The 17,639-nt window shown below is 36.3% G+C and overlaps 1 protein-coding gene across 2 annotated transcripts; it reads right to left on the bottom strand.

Annotated features, from left to right (window-relative positions):
- Positions 1 to 187: 187 nt before the first annotated feature.
- srp72 (signal recognition particle 72kDa) lies at positions 188 to 16,987 on the bottom strand. 2 transcript variants are annotated; one of them, NM_001122787.1, is given in 19 exon segments: positions 188 to 486; positions 1,110 to 1,269; positions 2,290 to 2,330; positions 2,821 to 2,955; positions 3,164 to 3,241; positions 3,327 to 3,430; positions 4,546 to 4,641; positions 4,950 to 5,014; positions 5,312 to 5,384; positions 5,609 to 5,737; positions 6,605 to 6,736; positions 7,540 to 7,597; positions 7,678 to 7,802; positions 9,066 to 9,097; positions 11,265 to 11,376; positions 12,303 to 12,446; positions 12,546 to 12,669; positions 13,134 to 13,254; positions 16,623 to 16,987. In NM_001122787.1, coding segments are annotated over 19 exon segments (2,025 nt in total). In that variant the 5' UTR covers positions 16,735 to 16,987; the 3' UTR covers positions 188 to 302.
- Positions 16,988 to 17,639: the final 652 nt, after the last annotated feature.

The following is a 17,639-nucleotide window of genomic DNA, read 5'->3' as shown; positions in this document are numbered from 1 at the left end:
CATTGTATGAGCCTTGCTTTATTTTTTTCAACTTAAATGATAAAATAAACATGTGAATTCACATTTTCTAGTTTTGCACAACTTAAGGTTTCACATGGACATATCTTTTCTCCTCCATAACAAACATGGTCCTTAAAAATAAAATGAGTTGGGAGGAGAGCTGTAGTAAATACTAAAAGAAAACAGCTTTTTTTCAATAAGAATTTAATTTACCCTTTAAAAATTGAAAACTTGAGTGTACCAAACAGAAAATTGTGGTAAGACATAAATTAATGTAGAACTTTTTCTGCATACTTTTTTCATCACCAACCACTTTTTCCTCCTTTCTTTTTCTTTTGCTGCTGTTTCTTCTTCGTGCCTGCAGCTCCTACTGGTTTTTGATGCCTGGGGGGAATGACATTGCTAGAAGAGGAGGAAGAGCCACCTGGTGCTACCAACCCAGGTCGTGGAGATGTGGGAGGACTACTTGCCGTTTTACTAGCATCCCTAGGAGATAAAAGGAGTAGTAGTTAGTATTAAATGAGTAAATTAATTACTTGAGATACTTCTGAAAGTTTTTTTAGTAACAGCAAAGCAAATGTACAATAAAATAAGTAAATAGTACAGGCATCTGACCCATTATCTCCCATAGACTCCATTTCAATCAAATAATTCACATTTTTAAAAATGGTTTCCTTTTCTCTAATAAACAGTACCTTGTACTTGACCCCAACTAAGATATAAATAATCCTTATTGGAGCCAAAAACAAACAATCCTGTTGGGTTTACTTACGGTTTAAATTTTTTTTTATCAGACTTAAGGGGTCTTTCCGTAATTCGGATCTCCTACCTTATCTGGAAAACTCCAGGTCCCGAGCATTATGGATAATGGGCCCCAAATCTGTATAGCATATACTTTTAATAGTGGGCCAACCTGTTGTGACCTCTCAATAAGAAAAGACCGCGAGAGTCTCTTACTATTCTAACATTGAAAACTGCACCAAGTGTTCTGCAAAGCAGCTCGGCCAAAAGAACACTAATTATAAGTTTCTGAGAAAATATGTTTGAGTCATGTTAATGTATCCACAGAAGTGACATTTCTATCTAATAGCATGCAGGGGAATACTTACAGTTCAGCTGCTGCAGCAGATGTGGCTCCTTGTGTCCCTTTGCCTATCTGATCCTTCTTTTTCCCCTTCTTCTTTCCACGATAATAAGAGCGCTCACGCATTGGGAGCCACCGTTCTGGATCTGGTGTAACCTTTGGATCATAATTCTTGGGCAACTTTCCTATGTAAAACAAACAAAATAAACCATTGTTTTTCAGTATTGACTATTATTCAGAATATAAATTATCTGCTACCCTGGGCTGTTGCACTTCTTTGAAAGTCACGTAAGCACAGGGTACTGTGTGCCAAGTGCCTCCACACCACTTTTTGTCATTTGCCAAGACAAGAAATAGTGGAGCCACACTTAGTAACAGTGACCCAGGATAATGCATTTTTGAGGAAGAGAAGCACCAGTCTGGGGCAGCAAGTAAGCAACTAGAATTACTTGGGGTGCACTGCCCAGTGATTTTACCTTCCCTTTAATAAGGAAATATAGGCCTTATTGGTTATATGAAGACTAGCCATTCTGATAATCCGTTATGAACTAAATGCTTGGCTCTGCACTTCTGCCCCTTGGAAGGTACAGCTAGGTCAATACAGTTTTTAGGCTATGTACATAGGTACTAAAACTGTGGGGTGCAGAGCAAAGGCTAGGTAGGGTGATATTTAGGATGAACACACATTTTCCTTAGCAGATATTACTAGAAACCCAGCCTGAATGTCAAATACATTTTGAAACTTGTTGTCAAACCTATTTGCTTCCCTGGTTATACCTGAAACAGACAATGACTGCACATTGTTACAGGTACAGAATAAGTTCTGAATTATGAGCTCTTATTAGCAAATAATTCTAATTTTTCAAAAAATGATTTCCTTTTCTTTGTAATAAAACAGTACCTTGTACCTGATCCTAACTAAGCTGCATGAATCAACACTGGTGGCAAAACAATTCTATTGGGCTTATTCAATGTTCTAATGATTTTTAGCAGACAAAGTCTGATAAAAATGCCAGGTACCAAGCATTCTGGATAATATATCCAATACCTGTAATAGTTTTAAAGGGCCATGACCAAATGCTGCACAAGAAAGGAGAGGTCACTCTAAAAGTCCATTGTAATTAAGGGGGTGCACCCAATTTTGTACCCAATTCATATTACCCCACAGCATTAACCCCACTAGTTTAATGTGAAACAGAAAATACCTTTCTTTTTTTTCTTCTTCTTCTTTTTAATGTCGGTTTGCCTGCATTTTAATAGAAAAAAAAAAAAAAGAATTAAATGAGCTATGTGGCATCCATAACTATGAGAAATGTTCTTGTTGTCCTGCTGAAAAGAAAAACACTTTTGTTCAGTTGTTTTTTTTTTTTTTCTTTAACTTAAATCAAGTTCTTGTTTTCTATGAAATTATTTTCACAGCCACCTGCTAAGCTGGGATTTCTGCTACATACTGTAGATATTGTGGCAGTGTTCCCTATATTTCTAAACAAAATGAGTGTTGTTTCAGGCATATTATAAAATAGGCAGTTGCCTGAATAAAAATTTTATTAACTATTGGGTGAAAAGTGTTTCTCAGTGGCAGGAGGGGACATTTCAGTTATAAAATGATTTTACAAAAATAAATTTTTAGAAAGAATACACATCTGTTGGTTTGCCTTAATAATAATATAGTTAAGTGACATTTTAGTTGAACAGTCAGGCATTAAAATATAATGTTTACAGTAGTGAGTACAAACCCTTGCTCCTTTGCTTGTTCTCCAGCAACTTTTGCAGCTTTTTTCCTAATAAAGGTAGCTCCGGTAGAATTTTCTAGGGCATCAACATCTACTTTCAGCTTCATGGTGTCAGAAGATGGCAAATGCTTGCTAAGTCTGAATGACCCACACTAAGGAAAACAAGACTTTATACTACACTATACAGCACACAAGATTGTTAAAAATATTCTTCTTATTCTTCTAATTTGCATTATATATAAAAAGGAGAAAGAAAACCAAGTTATATGAAAGTTGTCACTATGATTGTAAAATGCATAAGTTCAGGAGAAAATGTAGTTACATGAGTAATAACCAAGAAGGATACATTTTTGCTTTTTCTGCATCCACCAGTGAGTAAGCGGAGATAAGTTGGGCCAAGGTATGTATGTCTTTGGGGTTTTGTCTGCAAAGGAAAGTTATAATGAAACAAAATGAAAAACATTTATTGCTTATCATAGAGGCAAACCAAAATTGACCCTCACACTTACTTCCATAACTGTTCCAGATCACTGATTGCATCTTTTTTCCGCCCATGTTTTAGTTTGAAGTTAGCTGCCTCTCTTACTAAAGACAAGTGCAGTGGGGAAATTGGCTGTCAAAGACATTAAATTTAGTTAAATTGTTAAAAAAAAAAAAATACAAATGCTTCTCCCCCAAACAACAATACATGGGAGGATAGCATTTTTCTAAAGAAATTAAAACCCAATACATTTTTGCAGTGAAGGTGCTGGAAGCAGGGTAAAAAAACAAACAAAAAAAAAAACGTAATGATTAATATTATTCTTTATATAAATCCAACATACTTAAACAGCAGTAAACATATGTGCAAAGAATTCCAGTACATAGTTGAAACGGTGTGCCCTACATGAATTTGAATGAACATTTACGTATTTAAAAATGTTAATCCAAAATGTAATCACCTAACACAAAGGGGCTGATTTACTAACCCACGAATCCGACCCGAATTGGAAAAGTTCCGACTTGAAAATGAACATTTTGAGACTTTTTCGTATTTTTTGCGATTTTTTCGGCGTTTTTACGAATTTTTCGTTACCAATACGATTTTTGCGTAAAAACGCGAGTTTTTCGTAGCCATTACGAAAGTTGCGTAAAATCGCCCGATTTTTTCGTAGCGTTAAAATTTACGCGAAAATTTGCGCCTTTTTCGTAGCGTTAAAACTTAAAAGGTGCGAAGTTTCGCGTAAGTTTTAACGCTACGAAAAAAGCGCAACTTTTTGCGCAAGTTTTAATGCTACGAAAAATCGCCAGATTTTACGCAACTTTCGTAATGGCTACGAAAAACTCGCGTTTTTACGCAAAAATCGTATTGGTAACGAAAAATTCGTAAAGACGCCGAAAAAAATCGCAAAAAATACGAAAAAATCGCAAAATACCGATCATTACGAAAAAAACGCAATCGGACTCATTTCGACCCGTTCGTGGGTTAGTAAATGTGCCCCAAAGTCTGCCACTAGAGAGCTTTAGCTGTAGTAGTACAATAAAATGGGTATATAAAAAAAATACCAATAATGGACAATTTTAGTGAATGCAGTCTTTGGGTGATTACTGTAAAAGGCTTTACTAATACTGATATTAGTGTTCCAGCCCAGTGCTTGCACCTCTAAAATGACTCATGTGCTTCATTAGGTGGGATCCAATACCTTTGAATGATAAAAATAAAATTATGCACAGCAATTCATGACTTACTTGGTTTTCTTGATACCAGCTGATTGCATTAGAAAATACTTCAATAGCACTGTCAATGTCTTCATCATAGCTATGCATAGTTACAAGTGCAGACACCTAGATAAGTTAAGGGTAAATGCATTACATTATTATATGCAGTGATTGCAAACAAATCCTTAGTTTTCAAATACCATGTTTAAAATGTGGCCAGTTACCCTGACAGGTAGAGCAACAGCTCTTTATGCACAATTGTGTTAGAACAATGAACATAAAATAAGAACTGCCATAGACACAGCATTTCTAAATTTATATTGAATGTGGTCAAGTGAGTTTGACATCTTTATTTCACTCGAAATGAGAAGTGATTTATGTGCCTTAGTCCTTACCGCAGAAACAGATTATCTAAAAACAAACAAAAAGCTTACCATGCCAGGTGTCTGTTCAAGCTCCTTAATGCTTTTGAGGATCATACAAGCTTTTGTCACGTTTCCTGAAAAGCAAGTTGCCATGAGAAATATATCAAATTATGCTTGTAAACCAATAAACAAAATGTCCATTACATTTAAACTGGTGCTGTTTAGCTTGTGCCTTATTTTGCTTTTAAAGTTCACAAAACTGAAGCACTTCAATTGAAATATGAGCAATTAGCCCTTTATCAAGGCTTGATGAAGGACTTATACACCTTGGCTAAAAGTGTTGAATGTGTTCCAACCCCAACACAAGGATTTTTCTAGGTGGCTGTTTCAACTTTTAAATCTTATGTTATTTTCAAATACCATGCACCTACCTTGTGCAAGTTTAAGCTGTGCCATAGTTAACTTGATTTGAGCTGCGTTATCAGGATGCTGGTCTGCAAATTCCTAAAAAGAAAAAAATTAAAAAAATGTATTAAACCCTAAAATGGTGCAATACATTTAAATAGCAAAAATGCACCAGTTTACAATTATACATGCTAGAGAAAATTACCAAATAACTTCATAAACTAACATTTATTCTAGATTATGTACTCTTTATAATGCAGGAACCACTAAATTAGGGTTTTTGAAAGAGGAAATGAAGTCTGTGGTAAAGTAAGCAATTATACCTGAAGCATCTCTACAGCTTTGGCATGTTGCTTCTCCCGGCAGAGCTGAGCAGCTTGGATAAGCACAGGCAGCAGATGCTCTGGATCCTGTGACTGAAGACTTGCAGATATTTTTCGACACTGGTCGGCCTGGAGAAAGAACAAAAATGCTTTTTTTTGTTGTTTTTTTTTTAGAAAAATCATTTACAAAAACATAAAACTGCAAAAAATCAGCTTCAAATAAGAATGTCTGCTGCATACAAAATACTAGTATCTATTTCCTGCCAAATAAAATCATAGGGATCTCTGGGAAACTGAAACAGGGGCATGAGAGAAGTTTACGTCTTTGTTTAAGAGAATTATTTATGCATCTGAATTGGTCATAAATATGGAATTGGTTGGGGGCTTGTAAACCATTTTTATTCATAAACAAAGTTTTTCAAAGAAAAATATCATGCTCTATGCTCTATTATTTTATTTAATTTCACAAAAGGTGATACTGTAAGTCGGTAAGGGAACAGTACTGCTATTTATAGGTATTTTTCAACATTAGCAGCTGCTTCAGTTCAGTACAGGTATAGGATCCCTTATCCTGAAACCAGTTATCAAGAAAGCTCTGAATTATGCAAAGCCTGTCCATAGACTCCATTTTAATCAAATAATTCAGAATTTTAAAACCGATTTCCTTTTTCTCTGTAGTAATAAAACAGTACCTTGTAATTGATCCCAACTAAGATATAAATAATCCCTATTGAATGCAAAACAATCCTGTTGGGTTTAATTAATGTTTTATTGATTTTTTATTAGAATTAAGGTATGGAGTTCCAAATTACGGAAAGACCCCTTATCCGGAATGCCCTTGGTCCTGAGCATTCTGGATAACAGGTCCTATACCTGTACCAGAGAGCAGTATGCTTTCGCCTATACAGAATCTTAAGCACATTTTATGCCACAAGTTACTCAATTATAAGTATCATGCCCATTTGAAAGTGTTTTTTAGTTGACTATTTTCCATACCTGGTTTGTATACATTGAAAGCAGAGCCTTGTTAAATTCAATAGCCTGAAGTTGTTTCTTACACAGTTTGTGCTCCACTCCTTCTGCATTTGTAAGTTTCACCTTTTTCTTTGAGTCAAAGACGTTTTGGTCCTGAAATAAAAATCAAAATTCAATAAGAATATTATGTGCCACTACATTGCATAAAGAACAAAACCTAAAAATGCAGTAAAGTTAAAATGGTTCTTTGGTTTTTGTTATCTAACACTGAGGAGCTTATTTACTATAGCTTGGTAACTTAAGTTACCCCTTTATGAAAAAATACATACAATACCATACATATTTAACACACTTTTTTTTTCCTGCACTGGAATGATTAGTTTGAAATTCAGTAAACCCCTAAAAGGTCAATGTTACATGTAAAAGAATGCAGGATAGTGAATTGCCTGTCAAATCACATTGCCTTTATATTTATGTGACAGCCAGAAGCTAATCAGTTATTGACCAGATCTAACTGATAAAGGTTTGGCTACTGGACTTATTATGGGATAATATGAAAAGAAGAAACTCAATATTGGCATTTTTGTTTGATTAATTATTTTACCAACATCAAAAGGGAATCTACTATTACTTGCAGTGAAGAACTGACAGGTTAATTTTGTGTTGATGTAGTGGGTGTCACAGAGGAATACAGGGGCCCTGTGCTACCCATATCTTTTCTTCACCTCTTAACGATACATATAAACCCTATTCTGCAGTGCAGATTTAAAAGTAATGGGATCCAGAAGGTGTAGATAGTTACAATAAGCAAACATACAGCTCCCACAATGCCAAAAGCCAGACAGGAAAGCCATACTTTTCCCATACTTGGAATTACCTACTTCACATCATAATTTATGACAAAGCCTAGTCCAGCACAAATGTTCAAATAATCAAATCAGTTCAGCTTTATATACCTTGTTAACAGTGATGATATTGTTGGCCACAACAGCCATCAAACCAACATCAGTGGGCCTAGAAGAAACAAATGGAATTAATGTAGAAGATATGAAAACATATCAGAAAACAAAATCTGACTTCTCAAAAAGCCTTACTTTAACTTAATGATTTGATTGTAGAGTTGTAGAGCATCATCTGTTTTGCCTTGGAGCTGCATAATATACGCCATCTGACCATGAATTATTGCCAGTTCTGCCTCTATATCTTCTTCAGTTAAATCCTACAAACATAGGACATGCCATAAATTGGAATAGTAAACAAGGCCAATAACCTGGGAGATCATGAAGTATATAATAAATATTATAATGTTATAGAACTGTGCAGGAATGCCCTCTAGTGACCAAGAGAGGAAACTTGACCATTTGCATGTATATTCGTACACAGATAGCATTAACAAATTGTAGTTTATTACAATTAGAGATGCACTGAACCCAGTTTTTTTGGTTTAGCCGAATACCGAACCGAATCCAAATTCGCTAAAATTTAACCCTTCCAAATGCTAATTAGTATATGATACTTTGGATTCAGTTCGGCCAAAACCGAACCCTGCAAAAAAAGGCCGAATGCCGAACCGAATCCTGGATTCAGTGCATCCCTAATTACAATCCATTAAAGGAGAAGGAAAAGCCAAGTCACTTGGGGGTGCCAAAATGTTAGGCACCCCCAAGTGACTTGAATCGCTTACCTTGTACCCCGGGCTGGTGCCCCTGTACGGAGAGAACAGCACCAGTCCGGGGTAGCTGCAGCGCTTCCTCCTTCGCCGCAGGCGCATGCGCAGTAGAGTGAAAAGCCGAACTTTAACAGAGAAGGCGGCTTTTTCACTCTACTGCGCATGCGCCTGACTCACAGTCAAGGCTGAACGGAGCAGGAAGGAGGAAGCGCATCGCCCCAGGTGCCCCGGGCTGGTGCCGGTTTTCTCCTAATAGGGGCACCAGCCCGGGGTACGAGGTAAGCGATTCAAGTCACTTGGGGGTGCTTAACATTTAAGCACCCCCAAGTGACTTAGCCTTTCCTTCCCCTTTAAAATTACTTAAACCCCATACAAATAGCTGAACACATTTTATGCTTACCCAGCACTTAATCATAGGCTCCAAAAGAAAAAAAAGTTCACACCATAAAATGCACTGAAACCCATTTTTAGTATAGCAGTCCACCTGCTACTTAAAAATGGAGTATAACAACATTCATCAATTGTACAATCAATCAATTTCTTAACAAGGAATTTTCAGATTTGAGGAATTACCATTCCCAAGATCTTACAAAACCTATTCAGTAGCGGAAGAAATTTGGTTCACAATATTACTATATTAAATATGAATAAATATAACATCTAAATAGAGAAATACTAATGTCACAAGTAAACATAGTAAACAAGTAAACATATATAGCATTATAGCATGCAAACTGTACAACCAACAGAAAAAGAAAATGGGAAACATAATATTAGTCTAAACGTGACAACAGAGAGCTTAGATATACTTACAGCATCTTCTGAAATGGACTGTCTACAAAGTTCTACAGGAAATAAAAAATAACGTTAGATGCATAGCTGCTGAAATAAAATAAATGCTGCACTAGGGTGGGCAAATTTAATAGCTAACCTTATAAAAATCAAAAAACAAATATTTAGCCTTTCTGTTTTAGTTAGAGAGAATGATATTGAATCTCATGATAGAGTCCCAGTGGCAACTCCTTGTGACCCTGGACAAATCACTTAAAGGAGTAGCTCACCTTTAAATTAACTTTAGTTATGATGTAGAAAGGAATATTCAGAGACATTTTGCAATGGCTTTATTTTTTTTTGGGGGGGGGGGGTTCAGTTATTTAGCATTTTGTTTAGCAGCTCTCAAATTTGGACCCTAGCAACCAGATTTCTGCTGAAATTCCAAATAAACCCAAGCAACCAGGCAGTGGTATGAATGAGAGACTGGAAGAAGACTAGGAGTGGTGCTGAATAGAAAAATAAGTAAATAAAATGAAATTGAAGCCTCGTGGAACAATAGTTTTTTTGACTGGAGGTCACTGGGCTCCATTTGAAAGCTGGAAAGATATTATAAAGGACATATTAGAACATACTAAAAGTTAAGGTGAATTGCCCAGCATACTCAGTGCACCTAAAATGGTTGCCTTGCTTGCTGTAAAGGGCTTTGACTCACACGGGAGAATGACACTATGGGGCACATTTACTAATCCACGAACGCCCGGAAAGCGTCCGAATGCGGTTTTTCCGTAATGATCGGTATTTTTGCAATTTTTTTTTCGTCGCCATCGCAAACTTTTCGTTGAGTACGAAAGTTTTGGATTCATTCAAGCTTCAGTATCATGACTTTCCTTGGGCCAGGTTGGAGCTGCAGAGTGCCATTGAGTCCTATGGGAGGCTTCCAAAATCATGCAGAAAGGTTTGCCCGCCGTTTACTAGCGCTCAATACGAAAAAGTTGCGACAATTCGCAAAAAATTTGCGACAGCGACGAAAAAAATTGCAAAATGTTCATTTCCAATCCGATTTTTTCCCATTCGGGATTCGGATTTGTGGATTAGTAAATGTGCCCCTATGTGTTATTGTTAAATGCACACATGGAGGGCAAATGGCATAATTCCATCTAAGCATAAGGGACATTTCATGCAGCAGTGACCCCCACATCATGGCACTTACAGGTCCACAAGCATAGTATTGTCTGAAGGCATGGAATGAAGCAAATGCTTTCATATCCTGCCATACCAGTTGCCAGTTATGAAAAACACATACTCAAGTCTCCACTGTTATAAGGACACAGTCAGATTATCCGTAATGCTCTGAAAAAGTGGAGCACCACTGGAATAGGGAGGGACCTGAAACAAACTTGATGTTTAGGGATATGGTCTGAAAGACAACTTGCCTTCTCCTTTTAAGATTAATTGGAAAAAGAAAAAGCCCAAGGATTTATTTTTTTGGGGGTGGGTTTGGTTTACATACAGCTGCACCTTTGTTAGGTCAAACATTCCAGTTGTAATTGGATATTGGCAGGAAAATTTTGTTAAAACCCGTTACTCAGTTCATTAAGATGTGGTCTTTATGTTTAGCATTTTTAGAATCAGATACAATCTGCATGCTATAACCTGGATTAAGAACTTGGTAATTAAGTAGTTCGCTACTATACACATCCTTATGATTGGTACAAAATACAACTGAAACAACAGTTTCAAGGCATGGACTCGCTGGAACATGATCTTGTTATTTCCAAATTGTGGATTAGAGTTAAAAATGTCCTTTTAACTCTAACAATTATATAATGGGATGTACATCACAAACTGTTCCAGATCTACTGCAGCAGTTATCAAAGCAAACTGGTTATCTTAAATGGAACTAAATTTTTTATTACGTGGATATCATGAAGTCACCCATACCCAATTGACAGTGTTTTCAATAATTATTTTACTTTCCTCTGTGAATAATATGAAAAATCAAAGAATATATTTAAAAAAAAAAAAAATGAATGCAACTAGTGAGAGGACATCAAGTCATACCCATATTCCATATAAGTCCATAAAGGTAAATATGAGTCTATGTGACACATAGCATTTCAGAAAAGGGTTCTAATTCACCATTCATGAAGATAAGATTTGTCTCTTCATTACAAATACATGGGCAATCTGGTTGCAAAATTACAAGGAACAAAATGAAACATTTTTAAAAAGTCATACCTTCAGCTTCTCGCAGTTTTGTCATTCCTTTGCGCAGGTGGCCCTGGCCTATCAATGTGCAGGCAGAATTATAGCACAGTTCATATGTGGACTCCTGAATGCCAAAGTCCTCCTGTAAAGATAAATTAAAGATGAGAGAACTGAGTGAATTGGAGACACAAGGTACTGCTGTTCTTTTTTTTTTGAAGTCACTAATCCCTACCCAGCTGCAGGTTTAGGACATGGAATAAAATCACATCATGTAAAAAGGATTGTTATAGATTTACAAAGTCCATCAAAACTATCAAACTTAAAATCATTAATACTTTGCAGATTTACATCTGTGCCATGCTCTTTCCATTCATTAATGACTGATTTAATTGTATTCCAAGGGATATTCAATAACTAGGAAATTTTGTATCCATCACATTGCTTGTGCTTTTAAATCACCTTTTCTCAGAGTTTGTCCTCATGTAGATTATGCCATGATATTGACTCACCAGAAGTAAATTTGCTGCACCAGTGATGATTTTAGTGCGCCATATTAAAAGGAGTGTATACTCCTTAAATAAGTTCATTTGTGTTTTTTTCAATTGTAATGAATGTAAAGCACTTTGTAGAAATCGGTTTTCACCCTGGCATGAAAGTCACTTTCTGTTAATTAGTGTCAGTGCTATATGACAATAAACAAAGAGGATGAATTCTTTATTTAAATATGTTTAAACACAAGTACCAGATAGCAGCACATATACATAGTGTTCTGAACTTAACTTATTTCTCAGCGAAAGCAGTGGCTCCAGTATGATAGGTATGGCAGCCAACATTCCTAAAGGATTGTGAGGGGGCAAGCAGTGCTGTTAATTTACCGATATGAACTATATATACATATGACAGCATTTATTAACAATAGCGATAAAAGCAATTGACTTAACATCTTAAAACTTCTTCCCTTTCTCCTTTTCCAATAGCTATTCTTCCTGGTACTGCTTCCCACACTTTGTTAGAATAAAATTAAAAAATAAAAACATTAAAAAAAATAAAATAACATTTCTAAATTACCGGTGTCTTTTTTTCCCAGATACTCATTGCTGCTAACACAGCAGACAAGTTTGTCTTTCTCTCTTCATCATAATCATCCTGAGAATTTCGAATTATATCTCGGTACACAGATAAGCAATCACTGTACCTTTCCAATCTATATAACTTAAAAAAAAAATAAAAATGTTAGAATCCAAGCAATGAATAATTCTATCATAAATACACACTACATATAGGAAACAAAGGTATAGTATAAGCACTTACTACTTGTCCATGAAGCTCTTTTAATTTCTCTGACTTTTGTGAAGCCCCTTCTATGGTTTTTAATGCGGTTTCAATTCGGTTTAACCTGTACTCACAGTATGCTTTTTCAAATGCAATGACATCACTGCAAGGGGAGAAAAAAAAGAAGAAAATCTCACACTACAGACACTCAGTTTATCCAGTGGTGTCTCCTCACTACAGCGGAGTATTCTTGGTTGGTTAAGGGGTGGAGCTTCCTCAGTGTCAGTGGATTTTCCCCCAGCCCAGTTTTGTCTAATTGGTCCTAGTCGGAGACTGCAAAGGTTACAATTATTGGCACCAAAACAACCCTTTACCTGACTGATATTTTATTAGGGTAATTTAAATACTGATGAGGACAGGTACATAAAGCTATGGCAGAAAGAAGTGCATTTAAAGTAATAGCCAGCTCTAGCCTTAGCACAGGTTATTTTATTCATGCCTAAAAGCTGATCAGAAATTAATATGTTATCTAATTGTTAGTCACTTGGTGTTGAGGTAATTCAGCTCTACCAAGCCCTTTAAGCAAGAAAAATAAAATAAAAAAATTAAATTACTGTAATAATGTACCTTGTTAGAACTTTAATGTTGCTGTGGATTACATTGAGGGCTTCTTTAAAGTTTCCATTCTGGATAAGACAAACTACCTTGCAATGAAGAGCCGTGACATCATCCTTTGCCACCTGCAATACTAAAAGCCAGAAAGTTAGCTTTCTTTAAAATAACTAAAAAAACAGTCAAAATATGTGTCAATAAAGAATTGATCACTAGTGCCCAATAGTGTTCAGCTGACGTTTCTTCAGGCATCACTTTAACAAAAGAAGACACTATAGACCTTAGCTTTCAGAACTAGCAAAATCTCCATGAATTGTATCCAAATGGAAAAACTTTCTACTGCCAGCAAAATGTGTATGGTGTAGGTCAGTGAATTAATAACTTTAAATGTTCAATGGATTTAGTACACCAATAATAATAATAATGAAGGGCCTTAATAATGCATGTAAGCATACACATACTTCAGCCATAGTGTTCTCCTAACACAACATTAAAATTTAGGATACTAATTGTACACATAAATTAAAAGGGCTTCTGTTCCAACTAATATGCATATTTATTTACAAAGGTACTAAATAAGTAGGATACTTAATGTGCTTGTGGTTAAAAGAATATAAAAAACAAATGTGACTTGCAAAAGGGCCTCGGCCATACTCCAAGAAATTCTTATTTTACCTGACCCACAAACATCTACGTATTATAAATATGATGTTATACAGAGCTGCACCAACAAATTGCAGAAAATGAACACCTGGGACACCACAAAAAATAAGACCACTTAAAATTGTTTAGCAGATGCAATAATGCTTAAAAGTTTGTGAACTTGAATCTTCAGTATTTCTGCATAACTAAGACCTAAAACATGAAATAATTTATTAAATAAACAACTCAAATACGCTTGTTCATCTATTTATTGAGGGAAATTAAATAAAGTTACATATTTGTGTATGGCAATAGTATGGAAACCTCTAGGATTTTCAGTTCATTCAGAGGGGAAATTAAAGTCGTGTTTCAATCAATGGGTGATATGTTGTGAATGTGGAAAGCCCTGCCTAAAATCTGGCTCTTCACTATCCATCTTTAACAGCACAGGTTTATGGAAGTGTCATGGTTTACACAAAGGAGATTTCTAAAGGTCTCCACTGTCAGGCTGCACAAATGGAAGCAATTCAACACCCATGTTACCCTCCCAAGGAGTGGCCAACCAAAAAAAATCACAACAAGAGCAAGGTGTCTGATATTGTAAAGATTCTAAAAACAAACCCAAGCTAACCACCGCAGGAGATGGTCAGGAGCAGGTGGGTTTCCAGGACATCACTGTTCACACCCTAGGAAGGCTTGGGGGAAAAACATACTTTTTAGTTTAATGTAAATTACATTTTCCTTTGTGGTTCCCTCTGGCACTTTGTTTTTATTATTTTGTTGTTGATTTCTGTTCTTTTCCCTAAAAAATTATTGTAATTGATTTGGATGAATTATAGACTGGATATCCAGTCTAAGGAACTAAAGGCTTCTTTTGCGTTGGCAAATGTCTGTGTTAAAGAATCCACCATCAGAAGAACACATGACAACCATGGTGCACAGGTTTGCAAGGAGAAAGCCACTACTATCCACCTGTCTTCTGCTTGCTAAAGGCCACATGGATAAGTCTGAATGCTATTGGAAGAATATTCTATGGACAGAAAAGCCCAAACTAAAACTTTTTGCCTTGCATGAAACTTGTTTTATACACTGCATTCCATCATAAGAACCATATCTCATCTGTGAAATGTGGTGGTGGCAGTATCATTGTTTGGGAATGCTTTTGCTGCCTCTGGACCAGGACAGAAATATTCATTTTTAATTGTACCAACATATTGTGCATGAATATGTCAGAGTATCTGTTCATAAAATGAAGCTCAAGAGAAAGTGTGTAATGCAGCAAGACATCGACCCTAAAAATATCAAGTCAATCCACAAAATAATGGTTAAAGGAGAGGAAGGAATAATAAATTGGCTAAAAGTCCTTCAATACTATGGGGCTGATTTACTAACCCACGAATCCGACCCGAATTGGAAAAGTTCCGACTTGAAAACGAATATTTTGCGACTTTTTCGTATGTTTTTCGGATTCTGTACAAATTTTTCGGATCCAATACGATTTTTGCGTAAAAACGCGAGTTTTTCGTATCCATTACGAAAGTTGCGTAAAAAGTTGCGCATTTTGCGTAGCGTTAAAACTTACGCGAAAAGTTGCGCATTTTTCATAGCGTTAAAACTTAACGCTACGAAAAATGCGCAACTTTTCGCGTAAGTTTTAACGCTACGCAAAATGCGCAACTTTTTGCGCAACTTTCGTAATGGATAGGAAAACTCGCGTTTTTACGCAAAAATCGTAATGGATCCGAAAAATTCGTACAGAATCCGAAAAAATCGCAAAACATACGAAAAAATCGCAAAGTACCGATCATTACGAAAAAAACGCAATCGGACTCCATTCGACCCGTTCGTGGGTAAGTAAATCAGCCCCTATGTGTAGATTGCAGGAAACATTTAAAAGCAGTTACTGCAGCTGTTACTGAAAGCAAAGGTTCACATAGTTTGCCACGCTCAAACATGTAAATTTGCATCATTTTCTAAATACAGGAATAGGATCCCTTATCTGGGAACCCATTATCCAGAAAGTTCTGAATTACGGAAAGGCCATCTCCCATAGACTCCATTATAAGCAAATAATTCTAAAGATTTTTTTCCTTTTTTTCTGTAATAAAACATAACCTTTTACTTGATCCCAACTAAGATATAATTAATCCTTATGGGAGGCAAAACAATCCTATTATATTTAAATGAATTTTAACAGACTTAAGGTATGCAGATCCAAATTACGGAAAGATCCCTTATCCAGAAAGCCCCAGGTCCCAAGCATTCTGGATAACAGGTCCTATACCTGTACAGTATTATGTTTTTAGTCATCATGTTATTTAGGACTCGTGTGAAAAAACGCTCACATTTAGGTTAGATTTATGCAGAAAATTTGAAAGGATTCACAAACCTTTGCACAACCCTGTATAAATGATTAACAATATTTACAGTTTTCCCAACCAGTTATTCAAAAGATTGACAGATTTGGTCAGGAGTCTCTCACTACAGTGTAGGGCTCCAGGAATGTGAATCATAAACTATGGGACCCAAAATGCAATCCCCATGATCCCCTTTAATAAAGTGTCCTCCTGTAGTAGACAATAGTAATTGAAATGAGATTTAACAATTCATTCTTAACCAAATCTTGGGTCCCTCAGGTGGAATCACAGAATTTTGTTCCCATTAAGAGACAGTTTAAGAATCCTGTTGTACAGCATATAATAGGAGCAAGTTATATGTAAAATACATTAAATAAAATTATCCTGCGTCCTACTGCATTCTGCTTAATTGTAAAGCAAATGAGTAACCCTATGCTACCACAAGAGCTCTATATTCTAAGGCAATATAGCAAGAAACCCGCAGCCAAAGCCATGCTGCACTTACTTTTGTTTAGTGATTTCAGTGCCCTGGTAAAATCCCCGTTCTGACCGGCTTTATTTACTTCACCCCACAAAGTTGCCAGAGGAGCCGAAGCTCCGCCACCAGCATTCGCCATTTCTCTCTCCCAAAACAGCGAGAATGGGGAGCCAGGCAGAAGTAGAGGCTGGCGTGCTCTTATGACGTCACCTCAGCGACAACTTCGGACTTCAATGTTTGTACGGGAAGAGTGTACTAAAGCACGGACGGGAAAGTGCTACGCGCAAGCTTAGCAAATATCAGGTCGCGTTTACCATCCACATTAACCTGTAAAACCTTCTGTCCCACGGGCAGTTACTGTTGTTATTTTATTAAACTATTATATCTCCTCCATATGCCGCACTGCCCTTTACAAATATGGAGTCTTTGCTTATCTTACCGAAGTTACATTTCCTTTTCCGGTATTTTACAGACACGTCTTATGAAGTGGCCCCTCCCATTTCCCAATGTACCGCCCATTCTTGTATTTTTAGAAACTGAACAGTATCGTGATGATCTGTGTGTGAGAGTGTTGGCACCATGAGTTATAGTCTTCTATGAAAGTATTCCTGTGCCTGTTACTTTCCCATGGGTGTTTGCAGGATTAAGTGCCCGAAGCATGGTGGATCCGTGAAATTCATATGTCGTCATTACACCTAATAGGTTATACGCTTTGTTGTCTTATTAGTAATCTCCTTTTTGGTCTGGTTGTTGACGATCTGAAGCATATTTGCAAAGTAATGTTTTCTTGATATTTCTGTTTTGATTTCTTCAAGTTAGAATTTATACCACAAAAATTGGAGGAGTTTCACGGTGAACTTAAAGGAACAGTAACACTAAAAAATGAAAGAGCTTTAAAGTAATAAAAATATAATGCACTGTTGCCCTGCACTGGTAAAACCAGTGTGTTTGATACAGTAACACTACTAAAAGGAGAAAAGGCACAGGTTACATAGCAGATAACAGATAAGTTCTGTAGAATACAATAGTATTTTATCTGTTATC

This window comes from Xenopus tropicalis, chromosome 1 (assembly GCF_000004195.4).
Source record: "Xenopus tropicalis strain Nigerian chromosome 1, UCB_Xtro_10.0, whole genome shotgun sequence".
NCBI lineage: Eukaryota > Metazoa > Chordata > Amphibia > Anura > Pipidae > Xenopus > Xenopus tropicalis.
The sequence above is the reverse complement of the archived record's forward strand: the minus strand, read 5'-3'. Positions and strand labels throughout refer to the sequence as shown.